The 17,499-nt window shown below is 46.0% G+C and overlaps 2 protein-coding genes across 3 annotated transcripts in view; one reads left to right on the top strand and one right to left on the bottom strand.

The window, feature by feature from the left end:
• Positions 1 to 997: 997 nt before the first annotated feature.
• Positions 998 to 2,170, top strand: LOC306985990 (SPRY domain-containing SOCS box protein 2; the record flags this gene model as incomplete). The annotated part of the gene is made up of 2 exons (XM_079588822.1): positions 998 to 1,670; positions 2,058 to 2,170. The coding sequence occupies 2 exons, from the start codon at positions 998 to 1,000 to the stop codon at positions 2,168 to 2,170; spliced, it is 786 nt and encodes a 261-aa protein (XP_079444948.1).
• Positions 2,171 to 5,259: 3,089 nt separating this feature from the next.
• cntrob (centrobin, centrosomal BRCA2 interacting protein) overlaps positions 5,260 to 17,499 on the bottom strand; it is a 17,250-nt gene continuing 5,010 nt past the window's right edge. For both annotated transcript variants that reach the window (XM_079589478.1, XM_079589479.1), the window contains exons 8-19: positions 17,143 to 17,259; positions 16,956 to 17,054; positions 11,085 to 11,288; positions 10,858 to 10,983; positions 10,473 to 10,606; positions 10,264 to 10,389; positions 7,236 to 7,383; positions 7,034 to 7,115; positions 6,806 to 6,922; positions 6,167 to 6,669; positions 5,856 to 5,960; positions 5,260 to 5,405 (exon numbers count right to left, since the gene is read on the bottom strand). In XM_079589478.1, coding sequence (XP_079445604.1) covers positions 5,328 to 5,405; positions 5,856 to 5,960; positions 6,167 to 6,669; positions 6,806 to 6,922; positions 7,034 to 7,115; positions 7,236 to 7,383; positions 10,264 to 10,389; positions 10,473 to 10,606; positions 10,858 to 10,983; positions 11,085 to 11,288; positions 16,956 to 17,054; positions 17,143 to 17,259 — 1,839 coding nt within the window. In that variant the 3' untranslated portion in view covers positions 5,260 to 5,327. The remainder of the gene's footprint in view (positions 5,406 to 5,855; positions 5,961 to 6,166; positions 6,670 to 6,805; positions 6,923 to 7,033; positions 7,116 to 7,235; positions 7,384 to 10,263; positions 10,390 to 10,472; positions 10,607 to 10,857; positions 10,984 to 11,084; positions 11,289 to 16,955; positions 17,055 to 17,142; positions 17,260 to 17,499) is intronic.

Genomic DNA, 17,499 nt, shown 5'->3' with positions numbered 1-17,499 from the left:
ATTTATTCATCTCAATATTCATTTAAACATTTACTAATATGTTATTCAAATCAAAGGCTGTATTTGTTAAAATTAGAACTAACATGAACTAACTTTTATTACCTAACATTAACACAGATTAATAAATACAGTAAGAAATGTATTGCTCATTGTTAGTTCATGTTAGTTAATACATTAATGTTAACTAATGAATATTACTGTAAAGTGTTATCAATATCTTTAACACGAGCATAGCAACACATAATGACATCTTCATTCTAGAGCAAAAGATAAACAAAGTTATTGCTGTACTTGAAAGTGTAATTATGTGTGTGTGTGTTAAAATTGTGTTCATGTTGTTTTGAACAGTAATTATGAAATTTTAATATATATTAAAATGTCATATAATACCGGTACTGTTCATGATGTTTGACCAATAAAATATTGGGTAACACTTTATTTGACAGTGTGCTTGTTACACATGTAGTTACCATAGCAATAACAGTAAATTATGCATAATTACATGCAACTAACCCTCAACCAAACCTTAATCCTAGAGAACATGTAGTTCATTAATATTTCTCAGTTCTTAAATATATAATTACACTGTAACAATGGCACCTTAAAATAAAGTGTAACCAAAATGTTGTTACACAATATTACACAGGCTACTTAAATAATTGACTTGCTAATAATTCATAATAATTAAATTCACATTTATTTGTACAGCGCTTTACACAAGACTCAAAGCAGCTTTACAGTGTTCTGTCATCAGAGGAAACTAAGTTATGAGTTATGTATTTCAGAAATGTACATATACATCACAGTTAGCGGAAAAGTTATTAATTTAAACAATGTAATAATTTAAGGCAGAAACAATGAGCTCACTAAAGTAATGAATACTTGTGTGTTAACAAATAATTAATTTGATCATATAGTGTAGTGATGAATGCTGTATTATTGTTTGTGTCTCTGAACAGGAAGTTGATTAGTTCTGCGATTGCTGTGATCTGATTGGATGGGTCTTACACTGAGTTTCTGGCTGAGGGACGGCCATCTTAAAAAACACCACAGATCCTCATCCGCGTTCAGCCCGTTCGCTGAAGCCCCGCCCATTCGGCTCGCGGTGCTTCTGGACACGCCCCCCGTCGCCCCTGGCAACCCTCGATCGCAGTGGAGCCGGACGCACCTGTCGCCTAATCTGCAGGTGTGTGTGTCGGGCGGGAGTGTGTGTCGAGCTCGCGTGGAGCAGAGCAGTGATGCGGTTCGAGGAGCCGTCGGCGTACAGGCGGGGCTTCACATATGGGAGGTGATATGGGAGGAGCTACAGAGAGGAAGCCACGCCCTACTGGGCGTGTCCACACACACATGCCCCCTGCAGGCCTCAGGCTACACTGCGCTAATAGGCGGAGACTCGTGTTCCTGGGGCTGGGACCTATCGACCAATCAGCTTTGGCATGATGGGAAGAGGAGGCGGTACCTTGGGGGCGGAGCCTCAGATATCCCAAACATTCCGGATCGTGTGTTAGTGGTTCTGGACGCAGACGCGGGGACGCTGGGATACGTGGTGGACAACTGCTATCTGGGCGTGGCCTTCAGGGACCTCCCCAAAGGGGCGGAGCTATTCCCTGCCGTGAGCTGCGTGTGGGGAGGAGCTCAAATTTGCATACGCTACCTGTGTGGCACGACACGTGAGTGTGACTATCAAGCAGTGTTTATTTAGTAGTGTGCGTGTCATTGACTAGACAGGCCGGTACCAGTGTTGGCGGTAACTCGCTACAAGTAACGTAATCAGATTACTTTACAAGCAACTAGTGTAGTATTTCAATTTACAACAAAATATCTTTTTCAAATAAGTAACCCCAGCCCAGGTGCGGGAAAGTTACACAGAAGTATTTAGTATTTCACAAAAAGTAACTAAGTAACGTAATTAGTAACTTTTTTTGGGAGTAACACAATATTGTAATGTATTACTTTTAAAAGTAATTTCCCCAACACTGCGCATAACTGATTTGAAACGGTCTAATGTTCATGTAGTCAGAACTACTGTACAGGCTGACTGAACTCGTGTTCCTCAGGAGACGCTCCGGCTCTACAGGCTCTGAGTCGGCTCTCTGTGCGCCGGGCCCTGGAGTCAGACGGGCCCCGGACTCTCCCACCGGCTCTACAGCGCCTCCTGCTGGACCCGTGATCACACACACACTCTACAGCGCCTCCTGCTGGACCCGTGATCACACACACACACACACACACTCTACAGCGCCTCCTGCTGGACCCGTGATCACACACACACTCTCTCTACAGCGCCTCCTGCTGGACCCGTGATCACACACACACTCTACAGCGCCTCCTGCTGGACCCGTGATCACACACACACACACTCTACAGCGCCTCCTGCTGGACCCGTGATCACACACACACACACTCTACAGCGCCTCCTGCTGGACCCGTGATCACACACACACACACTCTACAGCGCCTCCTGCTGGACCCGTGATCACACACACACTCTCTCTACAGCGCCTCCTGCTGGACCCGTGATCACACACACACACACTCTACAGCGCCTCCTGCTGGACCCGTGATCACACACACACACTCTACAGCGCCTCCTGCTGGACCCGTGATCACACACACACTCTACAGCGCCTCCTGCTGGACCCGTGATCACACACACACACTCTACAGCGCCTCCTGCTGGACCCGTGATCACACACACACACACACACACACACACTCTACAGCGCCTCCTGCTGGACCCGTGATCACACACACACTCTACAGCGCCTCCTGCTGGACCCGTGATCACACACACACACACACTCTACAGCGCCTCCTGCTGGACCCGTGATCACACACACACACACACTCTACAGCGCCTCCTGCTGGACCCGTGATCACACACACACACACTCTACAGCGCCTCCTGCTGGACCCGTGATCACACACACACTCTCTCTACAGCGCCTCCTGCTGGACCCGTGATCACACACACACACACTCTACAGCGCCTCCTGCTGGACCCGTGATCACACACACACACTCTACAGCGCCTCCTGCTGGACCCGTGATCACACACACACTCTACAGCGCCTCCTGCTGGACCCGTGATCACACACACACACTCTACAGCGCCTCCTGCTGGACCCGTGATCACACACACACACACACACACACACACTCTACAGCGCCTCCTGCTGGACCCGTGATCACACACACACTCTACAGCGCCTCCTGCTGGACCCGTGATCACACACACACACACACTCTACAGCGCCTCCTGCTGGACCCGTGATCACACACACACACACACTCTACAGCGCCTCCTGCTGGACACCTCAGAGGAACTGCAGAGAGATCTGTGATCACACACTTATTTATATACAAGATTATTTAAGTTATTTTTTGTATTGCAGATGTATGTTAAAATGATTGTTTTGCATATCCTGAATCAGGTTGTAACACTATATAATAAAATATTTATTATTAATTAGAATTAAATAAAGTGTTTATTTTATTGCTCAAATGAACGCTTTAGATTCTGAGGTGTCAGGATGTGTTCATCATGTATGAAAGATAAAAAAGCCTTCAGATGCACTGGATAAAAGTCTCTGGAATGCAGGATCTCACATTAGATGTGATGTTTTCACATTTATTAATATTCGCCACAATGCAAAAAACATGAACATGACAAAAAAAATGCAGCTTCTGTGTCATGAGCTTCACACACTGGATTGATCAGATGATGAGTGTGTGTGTTACTGATGAGCTGATGTGTGTCCGTCACTAGTGGAGGAAGAGTAACACACTCACTCATTTACTCTGATCACTGCTAATGTGCTCGCTACACACACACACACACTCACTCTCTCACACACACACTCACACTCACTCTCTCACACACACACACACACACACACTCACACTCACTCACTCACTCTCTCTCTCTCTCACTTATACACATTCACTCATTTACTCTGATCACTGCTAATGTGCTCGCTACACACACACACACACACACTCACTCTCTCACACACACACACACACACACACACACACACACTCACTCTCTCTCTCACTTATACACATTCACTCATTTACTCTGATCACTGCTAATGTGCTCGCTACACACACACACACACACACACTCACTCTCTCACACACACACACACACACACACACACACTCACTCTCTCTCACACACACACACACACACACTCACTCTCTCACACACACACACACACACACACACTCACTCTCTCTCTCACTTATACACATTCACTCATTTACTCTGATCACTGCTAATGTGCTCGCTACACACACACACACACACACACTCACTCTCTCACACACACACACACACACACACTCACTCTCTCTCACACACACACACACACACACACTCACTCTCTCACACACACACACACACACACACACACACACACACACACACACACACACACACACACACACACACACACACACACTCACTCACTCTCTCACACACACACACACACACACACTCACTCTCTCACACACACACACACACACACACACACACACACACACTCACTCTCTCTCTCACTTATACACATTCACTCATTTACTCTGATCACTGCTAATGTGCTCGGTACACACACACATACACACACTCACTCTCTCACACACACACACACACACACTCACTCTCTCTCACACACACACACACACACACACACACTCACTCTCTCACACACACACACACACACACACACACACACACACTCACTCTCTCACACACACACACACACACTCACTCTCTCTCTCACACACACACACACACACACTCACTCTCTCTCACACACACACACACACACACACACACACACACACACACACACACACACACACACACACTCACTCACTCTCTCTCTCACTTATACACATTCACTCATTTACTCTGATCACTGCTAATGTGCTCGGTACATAAGATCATGTACAGCACTGACTGTAGTGACAAACACACTCATACACACACAGTCTCACACACACTCACTCACTCTCTTACACACACACACACACTCTCTCACTTATACACAATCACACACACACACACACACACACACACACACACACACACACACACACACACAGTCTCACACTCTCTCACTCATACACTCTCTCTCTCTCTCTCTCACACACACACACACACACACACACACACACAGTCTCACACTCACTCTCTCTCTCTCTCTCTCTCTCTCTCACACACACACACACGAAATGAAAGAAACAAAGTGCTATAATAATTATGAGTTTTTATTTGGAATATCATAAAGCACATAAATAAATGAGTAAAATAATGAAGATTATCTCCAGACTCTGAGAGATCCTCCTCTGCGGCCGGAAGATCTTCGGCTCTGAGCGGGACGAGACGAGACGCGCGCCTGAAACACACACACACACACACACACACACACACACACACACACACACACACACACACACACACATCTTCTGAAACACACTGATCTGCTCAGATCCACAGGATGCTCTGAGCCAATCAGTCGAGCCGCAAACATCATGTGATCGCCACACACTCACTATAGCTATACTCTCGCGATCACTCCCATGATGCCCCACAGACGGGTCAGGGTTAGGGTCAGGGTTAGGGTTAGGGTCAGGGTTAGGGTCAGGGTCAGGGTCAGGGTCAGGGTCAGGGTTAGGGTCAGGGTCAGGGTTAGGGTCAGGGTCAGGGTCAGGGTCAGGGTTAGGGTCAGGGTCAGGGTTAGGGTCAGGGTTAGGGTCAGGGTCTGGGTCTGGGTCAGGGTTAGGGTCAGGGTTAGGGTCAGATCATCAGATGTAAACACAGATCTGTAAGCCTCAGTGACTCTCACCTCTAGCGCGTCGAGCTCGCCTGGTTTCTGCTCGTCAGCGGATTCGGCCCGACGCTGCTCTCTGATTGGCTCGTCCAGGGGGTCGCCGGGGGAACGTTCCAGCAGCTGACACCACAGACAGGAAGAGTGTGTGTGAGAGTGTTTGTGTGCAGAGCCACATGTGTGTGTGAGCGTGAGTGTGTGTGTATGTGTGTGTGTGTGTGAGAGTGTGTGTGTGTGAGAGTGTGTGTGTGTGAGAGTGTGTGTGTGTGAGAGTGTGTGTGTGCAAAGCCACATGTGTGTGTATGTGTGTGAGAGTGTGTATGTTGTACCTTTGACACGTAATACTGCAGCTCACTCTGTTGGTCTTCATTTAGAGAGGAAACTCTCGTCCTGCTGGGCGGGGCTTCATCTCTGATGGGCGGAGCTACATATCTGATGGGCGGGGCTTCATCTATGATGGGCAGAGCTTTGTATCTACTGGGTGGAGCTTCATATCTACTGGGCGGAGCTTCATATCTACTGGGCGGAGCTTCATATCTACTGGGCGGAGCTTCATCTCTACTGGGCGGAGCTTGATCTCTGATGGGCGGGGCTTGATCTCTGGTGGGCGGGGCTTGATCTCTGATGGGCGGGGCTTGATCTCTGATGGGCGTGGCCTTCTCTGCATCGCTACAGTACATCCGCCCAGAAGCCCCACCCCTGTCTGCGCCAGAGTTGTGATTGGTCCGGGTGTCTGTGGGGGCGTGGCTTAGCTTCAGGTTGGTTTGAGTTTCTCTCGTCTCTTCCACTGTGAACACAGGCCTGACCCACAATGCACTGCAGTCACTGAGCGCTACGACAAACACACACAGTGGATCGAAGGGAAATTAAAGAAATAAAACATGCCCTTGTACAGGTTATTATATATAATATATAAGATGTTTATGACTGACATCAGTACTCCGTCATGTATGTAAGTGTGTGTGTACCGGTGAGACCGCTGTGCTCCAGCTGAGGCTCCAGCGGAGAGAAAGACGAGCTGCAGTTCATCACACTGCTCTCTCGCTCCTTCTCTCGGGACAGACGCAGAACCACGGCCTGAGGAGCTGATCAGCACACCAGCTTTACTTTCACTTCGTCACGTTACAAACACTAAACTATCAACACTTGATCAAACTTTCCCACATATACTTGGCCATGAAAGAGAGGCTGATCACCTGACACGGTGTCACTGTGAGGAGGAGAAGAGGAAGATGTGGGCGTTTCCCACCGATGGACGGGCGATAGGACACTCTCCATCTACACACACACACACACACACACACTATTATGATTACGGCCTAACACACACGCACGCACACGCACACACAATAATGATTGGCTGAATTATGAAGACTGGCTCTATAATGAATGCTGTACCTGCTCCTGATTGGTCAACAGCCTCAAAGCCTCCGCCCAATGGGAGCGCATCATTCCCTGCAGGCGGGACACAAGCTCCTCCCTCTGAGTCTCCAGCTTCTTTTTAGACACTGCCATGGAGAGAAGATCCTCCTGCATCTCTGACAGTCTACACACACACACACACACACACACAAACACACACAAATTACATCTCTCTCACTCACTCACTCACTCACTCACTCACTCACTCACTCACTCACTCACTCACTCACACACTCACACACTCACACACTCACTCACTCACACACTCACTCACTCACTCACTCACTCACACACTCACTCACTCATAATCACTCACTCACTCACTGACTCACTCACTCACTCTCACACTCACACACTCTCACACTCACTCTCACACTCACACACTCCCTGACTCACTCACATACTCACTCACTCACATGCTCACTCACTCACTCACTCACTCTCACATACTCACATACTCACTCACATACTCACTCACATACTCACTCTCACATACTCACTCTCACATACTCACATACTCACTCACTCACTCACTCACTCACATACTCACTCTCACATACTCACTCACTCACTCACTCACATACTCACTCACATACTCACTCACACTCACTCACTCACTCACATACTCACTCTCACTCACTCTCACATACTCACTCTCACTCACTCACTCTCACATACTCACTCACATACTCACTCTCACTCACTCACATACTCACTCTCACTCACTCACTCACATACTCACTCACATACTCACATACTCACTCTCACATACTCACTCTCACTCACATACTCACTCTCACTCACTCACTCACTCACTCACTCACTCACTCACATACTCACTCTCTCACTCACATACTCACTCACATACTCACTCTCACTCACTCACTCACTCTCACTCACTCACTCACTCACTCACTCACTCACTCACATACTCACTCTCACATACTCACTCACTCACTCACTCACACATACTCACTCTCACATACTCACTCTCACATACTCACTCTCACATACCCACTCACTCACTCACATACTCACTCACTCACTCACATACTCACTCTCACATACTCACTCACTCACTCACTCACTCACTCACTCACATACTCACTCTCACATACTCACTCTCACATACTCACTCACTCACTCACTCACTCACATACTCACTCTCACATACTCACTCTCACATACTCACTCACTCACTCACATACTCACTCTCACATACTCACTCACTCACTCACATACTCACTCTCACATACTCACTCACTCACTCACATACTCACTCTCACATACTCACTCACTCACTCACATACTCACTCTCACATACTCACTCACATACTCACTCTCACATACTCACTCACTCACTCACATACTCACTCTCACATACTCACTCACTCACTCACTCACTCACTCACTCACTCACTCACATACTCACTCTCACATACTCACTCACTCACATACTCACTCACTCACTCACTCACTCACTCACTCACTCACTCACTCACATACTCACTCTCACATACTCACTCACTCACTCACTCACTCACTCACTCACTCACTCACTCACATACTCACTCTCACATACTCACTCACTCACATACTCACTCACATACTCACTCACATACTCACTCTCACATACTCACTCACTCACATACTCACTCACTCACTCACTCACATACTCACATACTCACTCTCACATACTCACTCTCACATACTCACTTACTCACTCACTCACTCACTCACTCACTCACTCACTCACATACTCACTCTCACATACTCACTCACTCACATACTCACTCACATACTCACTCACATACTCACTCACATACTCACTCACATACCCACTCACATACTCACTCACATACTCACTCACATACTCACATACTCACTCTCACACTCACTCTCACTCACTCACTCACTCACATACTCACTCTCACATACTCACTCTCACTCACTCACTCTCACATACTCACTCACATACTCACTCTCACTCACTCACATACTCACTCTCACTCACTCACTCACATACTCACTCACATACTCACATACTCACTCTCACATACTCACTCTCACTCACATACTCACTCTCACTCACTCACTCACATACTCACTCTCTCACTCACATACTCACTCACATACTCACTCTCACATACTCACATACTCACTCACATACTCACTCTCACTCACTCACTCTCACTCACTCACTCACTCACTCACTCACTCACTCACTCACTCACATACTCACTCTCACATACTCACTCACTCACTCACTCACACATACTCACTCTCACATACTCACTCTCACATACTCACTCTCACATACCCACTCTCACATACTCACTCACTCACTCACATACTCACTCACTCACTCACATACTCACTCTCACATACTCACTCACTCACTCACTCACTCACATACTCACTCTCACATACTCACTCTCACATACTCACTCACTCACTCACTCACTCACTCACTCACTCACATACTCACTCTCACATACTCACTCACTCACTCACATACTCACTCTCACATACTCACTCACTCACTCACTCACTCACTCACATACTCACTCACATACTCACTCTCACATACTCACTCACTCACTCACATACTCACTCTCACATACTCACTCACTCACTCACATACTCACTCTCACATACTCACTCACATACTCACTCTCACATACTCACTCACTCACTCACTCACTCACATACTCACTCTCACATACTCACATACTCACTCACTCACTCACTCACTCACTCACTCACTCACTCACTCACATACTCACTCTCACATACTCACTCTCACATACTCACTCTCACATACTCACTCACTCACTCACTCACATACTCACTCTCACATACTCACTCACTCACTCACTCACTCACTCACTCACTCACTCACTCACTCACTCAATCAGTCACTCTCTCACACACACACACACACACACACACACACACACACACACACACACACACACACACACACACACACACAAAGTCATACTTGTGTTGGTAAGTGTGTGTGAGCTGCTGCAGTTTGTCGTCTCTCTCCTGTAACTGTGTTGTGAAGTTATCCAGCTGGACCGCCAGCTCTCGCTCGTGCCGCGCACTCAGATCCAACAACTGCTTCCTGCAACACACACACACACACACACAGTTACATAATGCCGTTTACACTGAGCTACTGATGTTTCTCTGCAGTAATGTGTGTACCTGTGTTGTTGCCGTAGTTGTGTGTTGTGTGTTGCGTTCTCCTCCTGTAAAGCGGTCAGTTTTTCCGTGAGCTGCTGTTCCAACGACAGACGAAACTCCGCCTCCATCTGAGACTTCTGCGCCTCGAACCGCGTCTACAACACGCCACAAATTTAATGCTAACTAATATAGCCATAACTATAATAAAACTATGGTGATCATTAATGATAACTATAAAAACTATAACACAACAATAACGGTAACTACAAACTGTAACAATAACTATAATGTTAACTTTAAGAGTGAGTGAGTGAGTATATGAGAGTGAGTGTGTGTTTTGTGTGTGTGTGTGTGAGTGTTTGTGAGTGAGTGTGTGTAAATGAGTATGTGAGTGTGTCTGTGTGACCTGCTCCATCGCTCGCTCCAGCCTCTGAGCGTCTCTCTCGCTCCTGCTCGTCTCCAGCTCTTCCTGTAGCCGCTGCTTCCTGTTCTCAGCCTCCTCACGACCAGCCACTTCCTGTTTCACCCGCTCCTGAATGTGTTAACACATACATGCAAATGTCATGGACAGAGTGTGTGTGTGTGTGTATGTGTGTGTATGTGTGTGTGTGTGTGTGTGTGAGAGAGAGTCACCCTTTGTGTGTGCAGCTGCTGCTGTAGCTCCTGCAGTTGTTGCTGTAGCTCCTGTATGTGTTGCTGTAGATGTGTGTGTGTGTTGTGTGTCTCTGTCTGGAGTGTGTGGAGCTGCTCTCGGTCTCGCTCTCCTTCTCTGCGCAGCTTCTGCTCCTCCTGCTGGAGATCCTCCACACACACATGCAGATCGGACACCTGCTGCTCCTGAACACAAACACAAACACCATCATCACCTCCATCACCATCATCACCTCCATCATCATCATCACCACCTCCATCACCATCATCACCTCCATCATCATCATCACCATCATCACCTCCATCATCATCATCACCTCCATCACCATCATCACCTCCATCACCATCATCACCTCCATCATCATCATCATCACCATCATCACCTCCATCATCATCATCACCTCCATCACCATCATCACCTCCATCATCATCATCACCACCTCCATCACCATCATCACCTCCATCATCATCATCACCATCATCACCTCCATCATCATCATCACCTCCATCACCATCATCACCTCCATCACCATCATCACCTCCATCATCATCATCACCTCCATCACCATCATCACCTCCATCATCATCATCACCATCATCACCTCCATCACCATCATCACCTCCATCACCTCCATCACCATCATCACCTCCATCATCATCATCACCATCATCAACTCCATCACCATCATCACCTCCATCACCATCATCACCTCCATCATCACCATCACCATCATCACCTCCATCATCATCATCACCTCCATCACCATCATCACCTCCATCACCATCATCACCTCCATCATCATCATCATCACCATCATCACCTCCATCACCATCATCACCTCCATCACCATCATCACCTCCATCATCATCATCACCATCATCACCTCCATCATCATCATCACCATCATCACCTCCATCATCATCATCACCTCCATCACCATCATCTCCTCCATCATCATCATCACCTCCATCACCATCATCTCCTCCATCATCATCATCACCTCCATCATCATCATCACCTCCATCATCATCACCTCCATCATCATCATCACCTCCATCATCATCATCACCTCCATCACCATCATCTCCTCCATCATCATCATCACCTCCATCACCATCATCACCTCCATCATCAACATCACCTCCATCATCATCATCACCTCCATCACCATCATCTCCTCCATCATCATCATCACCTCCATCACCATCATCACCTCCATCACCATCATCACCTCCATCACCATCATCTCCTCCATCATCAAAATCACTTCCATCACCATCATCACCTCCATCACCATCACCATCATCTCCTCCATCATCATCACCTCCATCATCATCATCACCTCCATCATCAACATCACCTCCATCATCATCATCACCATCATCTCCTCCATCATCATCATCACCTCCATCACCATCATCTCCTCCATCATCATCATCACCTCCATCATCAACATCACCTCCATGATCATCATCACCTCCATCATCAACATCACCTCCATGATCATCATCACCTCCATCACCATCATCTCCTCCATCATCATTATCACCTCCATCACCATCATCTCCTCCATCATCATCATCACCTCCATCACCATCATCTCCTCCATCATCATCATCACCTCCATCATCAACATCACCTCCATGATCATCATCACCTCCATCATCAACATCACCTCCATGATCATCATCACCTCCATCACCATCATCTCCTCCATCATCATTATCACCTCCATCACCATCATCATCATCATCATCATCACCTCCATCACCATCATCTCCTCCATCATCATCATCATCACCTCCATCACCATCATCTCCTCCATCATCATCATCATCACCTCCATCACCATCATCTCCTCCATCATCATCATCATCACCTCCATCACCATCATCACCTCCATCACCATCATCACCTCCATCATCATCACCATCATCACCTCCATCACCATCATCATCATCACTATCATCACCTCCATCATCATCACCATCATCACCTCCATCACCATCATCTCCTCCATCATCATCATCATCACCTCCATCACCATCATCTCCTCCATCATCATCATCATCATCATCACCTCCATCACCATCATCACCTCCATCACCATCATCACCTCCATCATCATCATCATCACCATCATCACCTCCATCACCATCATCATCATCACTATCATCACCTCCATCATCATCACCATCATCACCATCATCATCATCATCACCTCCATCATCATCATCATCACCTCCATCATCATCATCACTATCATCCAGGGTGGGAAATTAGCACCCGCCACCCGCCGAGGGCGGGTACTTTTTCAAAGTGGCGGGTCACTTTGCCGTGCATACCAGCCACAGTGGCGGGTGGATTATAATAATGCTGCGTTCGCACCAAAAGAGTTCGCAAAAATTCGCATCCACCGAGGGACCAGGACAGGACCACCAGACGCGCATAAACGCGTCTTTACATTGACTTAACATTGAATGTATTAAGTAGTAACCAATAAACACATGCTGCGAGTGACTTCATTGTACGGATTGGACAGCCTTTGTCAAAGAATGCGGTTGCTAAGTAACAATAATACACTTTTGTCGACTGTGTGTCACGGCGCTGAAGAGACCGTTATACTGTATAACTTATACACATAGCTAAGCTGAGAATAAAAATAAAATAAAAAGTGTATATATATATAGCTGAGCTGGTGCAGAAGAAAGGGAAATTATTTTTAACCATGCGCGCGCGCTCTCTACACTGCTGAAGAAGCGCGGATGATCTGAAAACACAGACAAGCTGGAGTTCAGCGATCTTTATTTGAGATTTTCTACTTAAATTAAAGTGTCATTCAGTCGGTCTGTGTTCTGTCGCGAGCCGCTTGCGCTGTTTGTGCGACTAAATCTGCGATCAAAATGCAGGCTGATATCCAGCAGTGTTTTTAATGTTGATCATATATGAGCAAGAATGCAATGTTTCCCGAATATCCACACGATTTCAAATGTGACATTGATTTTATACAACAGTAAAAAAAAGGGTAACATTTAAGTGATGTACTGCATTTAAAACCGTATAGTCAGGCTTATTGCTCTATTTTGCAACGAAATCTGTGGCTTTGAACGAATCGTGAGCACTCGATGACCGCCACCTACTGGCTATTTTAATATAATATTTTTATTAATATTAAAAACGTTTTTTAACATTGCATATTTATTGAACATTGTTTTATTTAAAGCATTATTTATTTTTAAAAGGTATTATAAAGGTTAAAAATTAAATGAAAAAATGTATTAAAGGGGGCGAATATTGTCCCTTAATGGAAAAGGTGTGACTGCAGGAACTTAGGAAAAGGGATATGTAGAATTGCACAAGTGCTACTGCTAAAGAGTGCAATGTAAATAATTTTTCATAAGCTTAATTGAATGGCCTAGAGAGAATAATTATGACATTTTCTGTCTAAAGACTACATATAAAATAGCTACCTAAAGTAACTGCAGTTTACTAAAAGTAATGACTAAAACTTTGCATTCATAAGCATTTTCGTCTGAAGATGAAGACTAAGACTAAATCAAAAATGGTTGCCAAAATGAACACTGGCCTACACACACCAAGCGCACTACAACGCTGTTGCGTATGTATTAAATATGACTGATCATTTAAATAAAATGTTTTATTTAATTCAAGTAGCCTACATAGACTACATAATTATTTTCCAGGGTTTAAAATTTATACAGATTTGATATTTTCCCCTCATACTTATGTTGGAATGGGTACGAAGTTGGCATTGAATTTCATTTGAAATGGTATTAAAAAGGTCTTAAAAAGCCTTGAATTTAAGCTGGAGGATCCTGGGGGTACCCTGGCCTGAAATAAATAAAAAACATATTGAAGCAATTTCTTTCTTGCAATTTGAATTCCGGAAAAAGTGGCTGGTAAAAAATATAAGTGGCTGGTAAAATTGGGCATCCACCAGCCACTGTGGCTGGTGGACAAAAAAGTTAATTTCCCACCCTGCTATCATCACCTCCATCATCACCATCATCATTACCTCCATCATCACCTCCATCATCAACATCACCATCATAACCTCCATCATCAACATCATCACCTCCATCATCAACATCATCACCTCCATCATCAACATCACCATCATCACCTCCATCATCATCATCACCTCCATCACCATCATCACCTCCATCACCATCATCACCTCCATCACCATCATCACCTCCATCATCACCTCCATCATCATCATCACTATCATCACCTCCATCACCATCATCACCTCCATCACCATCATCACCACCTCCACCATCACCATAATCACCTCCATCATCACCATCATCACCTCCATCACCATCATCACCTCCATCACCATCATCACCTCCATCATCACCATCATCATCACCTCCATCATCATCATCACCTCCATCATCATCATCACTATCATCACCTCCATCATCATCACCATCATCACCTCCATTATCACCATCACCACCTCCATCATCACCATCATCATCACCATCATCACCTCCATCATCATCACTATCATCACCTCCATCATCATCACTATCATCACCTCCATCATCATCACCTCCATTATCACCATCACCTCCATTATCACCATCATCACCTCCATCATCACCATCATCATCATCACCTCCATCATCACCATCACCTCCATCATCATCACCTCCATCACCATCACTATCATCACCTCCATCACCATCATCACCTCCATCACCATCATCACCTCCATCATCACCATCACCACCTCCATCATCACCATCATCACCATCATCATCACCATCATCATCACTATCATCACCATCATCACCTCCATTATCACCATCACCTCCATCATCACCTCCATCATCATCATCACTATCATCACCTCCATTATCACCATCATCACCTCCATCATCACAATCACCTCCATCATCATCATCATCACCTCCATCATCACCATCACCTCCATCATCACCATCACCTCCATCATCATCACCTCCATCATCATCACCTCCATCACCATCACCTCCATCATCATCACCACCTCCATCATCACCATCATCATAACCATCATCACCTCCATCATCACCATCACCATCATCACCTCCATCATCATCACCTCCATCATCACCATCACCATCATCACCATCACCATCATCACCTCCATCATCACCATCATCATCACCTCCATCATCACCATCACCATCACCATCACCATCATCACCTCCATCATCATAACCATCATCACCATCACCATCATCACCTCCATCATCATAACCATCATCACCTCCATCATCACCATCACCATCATCACCATCATCACCATCACCATCATCATCACCTCCATCATCACCATCACCATCATCACCATCACCATCATCACCTCCATCATCATAACCATCATCACCTCCATCATCACCATCACCATCATCACCATCATCACCATCACCTCCATCATCACCATCACCATCATCACCATCACCATCATCACCTCCATCATCACCATCATCATCACCTCCATCATCACCATCACCATCATCATCACCTCCATCATCATCATCACCATCATCATCACCATCACCTCCATCACCACCTCCATCATCATCATCACCATCATCACCTCCATCACCTCCATCACCATCACCTCCATCATCATCATCATCACCTCCATCATCACCATCATCACCTCCATCATCATCATCACCTCCATCATCATCACCTCCATCATCATCACCTCCATCATCATCACCTCCATCATCATCACCTCCATCACCACCTCCATCATGTCACTGTTTTAAACATGGAGCTGCAGAATAAACGCTGTGTGTGTGTGTGTGTGTGTGTGTGTTAGTTACCAGTTGTTTGTTGGTCTTCTGCAGCTCCTGGTTGTGTTTCTGCTCCTTGTTTAGAGTTTCTTCAACCTGAGAGAGATTATTCTCGACACGAGACAGAGCCTGAGAGAGACACACACACACACACACCTGTGTTTAACAGCAACATCACACATGTGACGGCATGCAGAGTGTGTGTGTGTGTGTGTACCTGTGTGTGTCTGTTGTGTGTTCTCTGTGCCGTCTCCTTCTCCTCCTGCAGGCTCTTCATCTCCTCGTTCATCTCCTGATCGTGTCTCTTCCAGCCCTCGACCACCTTCACCAGCGTCTGTCACACGCGCGCACACACACACACACACACACACACAATACTACCTGTTATTAATGCAGATTAACAAAAACTATTCATTGCTGACCATAGATCTCTCGGGTGTAGATGTGTCTCTGTGTGTGTGTGTGTGTGTGTGTGTGTGTGCGAGTGTGTGAGAGAGAGAGAAGTATGAAATGTTCACACTATGTAATTGACCGTTCGCAAAAGCCACGCCCCTTAGTTATTGTTACTACGCCC

The sequence above is a fragment of the Phoxinus phoxinus genome (assembly GCF_949152265.1).
Source record: "Phoxinus phoxinus genome assembly, chromosome: 18".
Classification (NCBI taxonomy): Eukaryota; Metazoa; Chordata; class Actinopteri; order Cypriniformes; family Leuciscidae; genus Phoxinus; species Phoxinus phoxinus.
The sequence above is the reverse complement of the archived record's forward strand: the minus strand, read 5'-3'. Positions and strand labels throughout refer to the sequence as shown.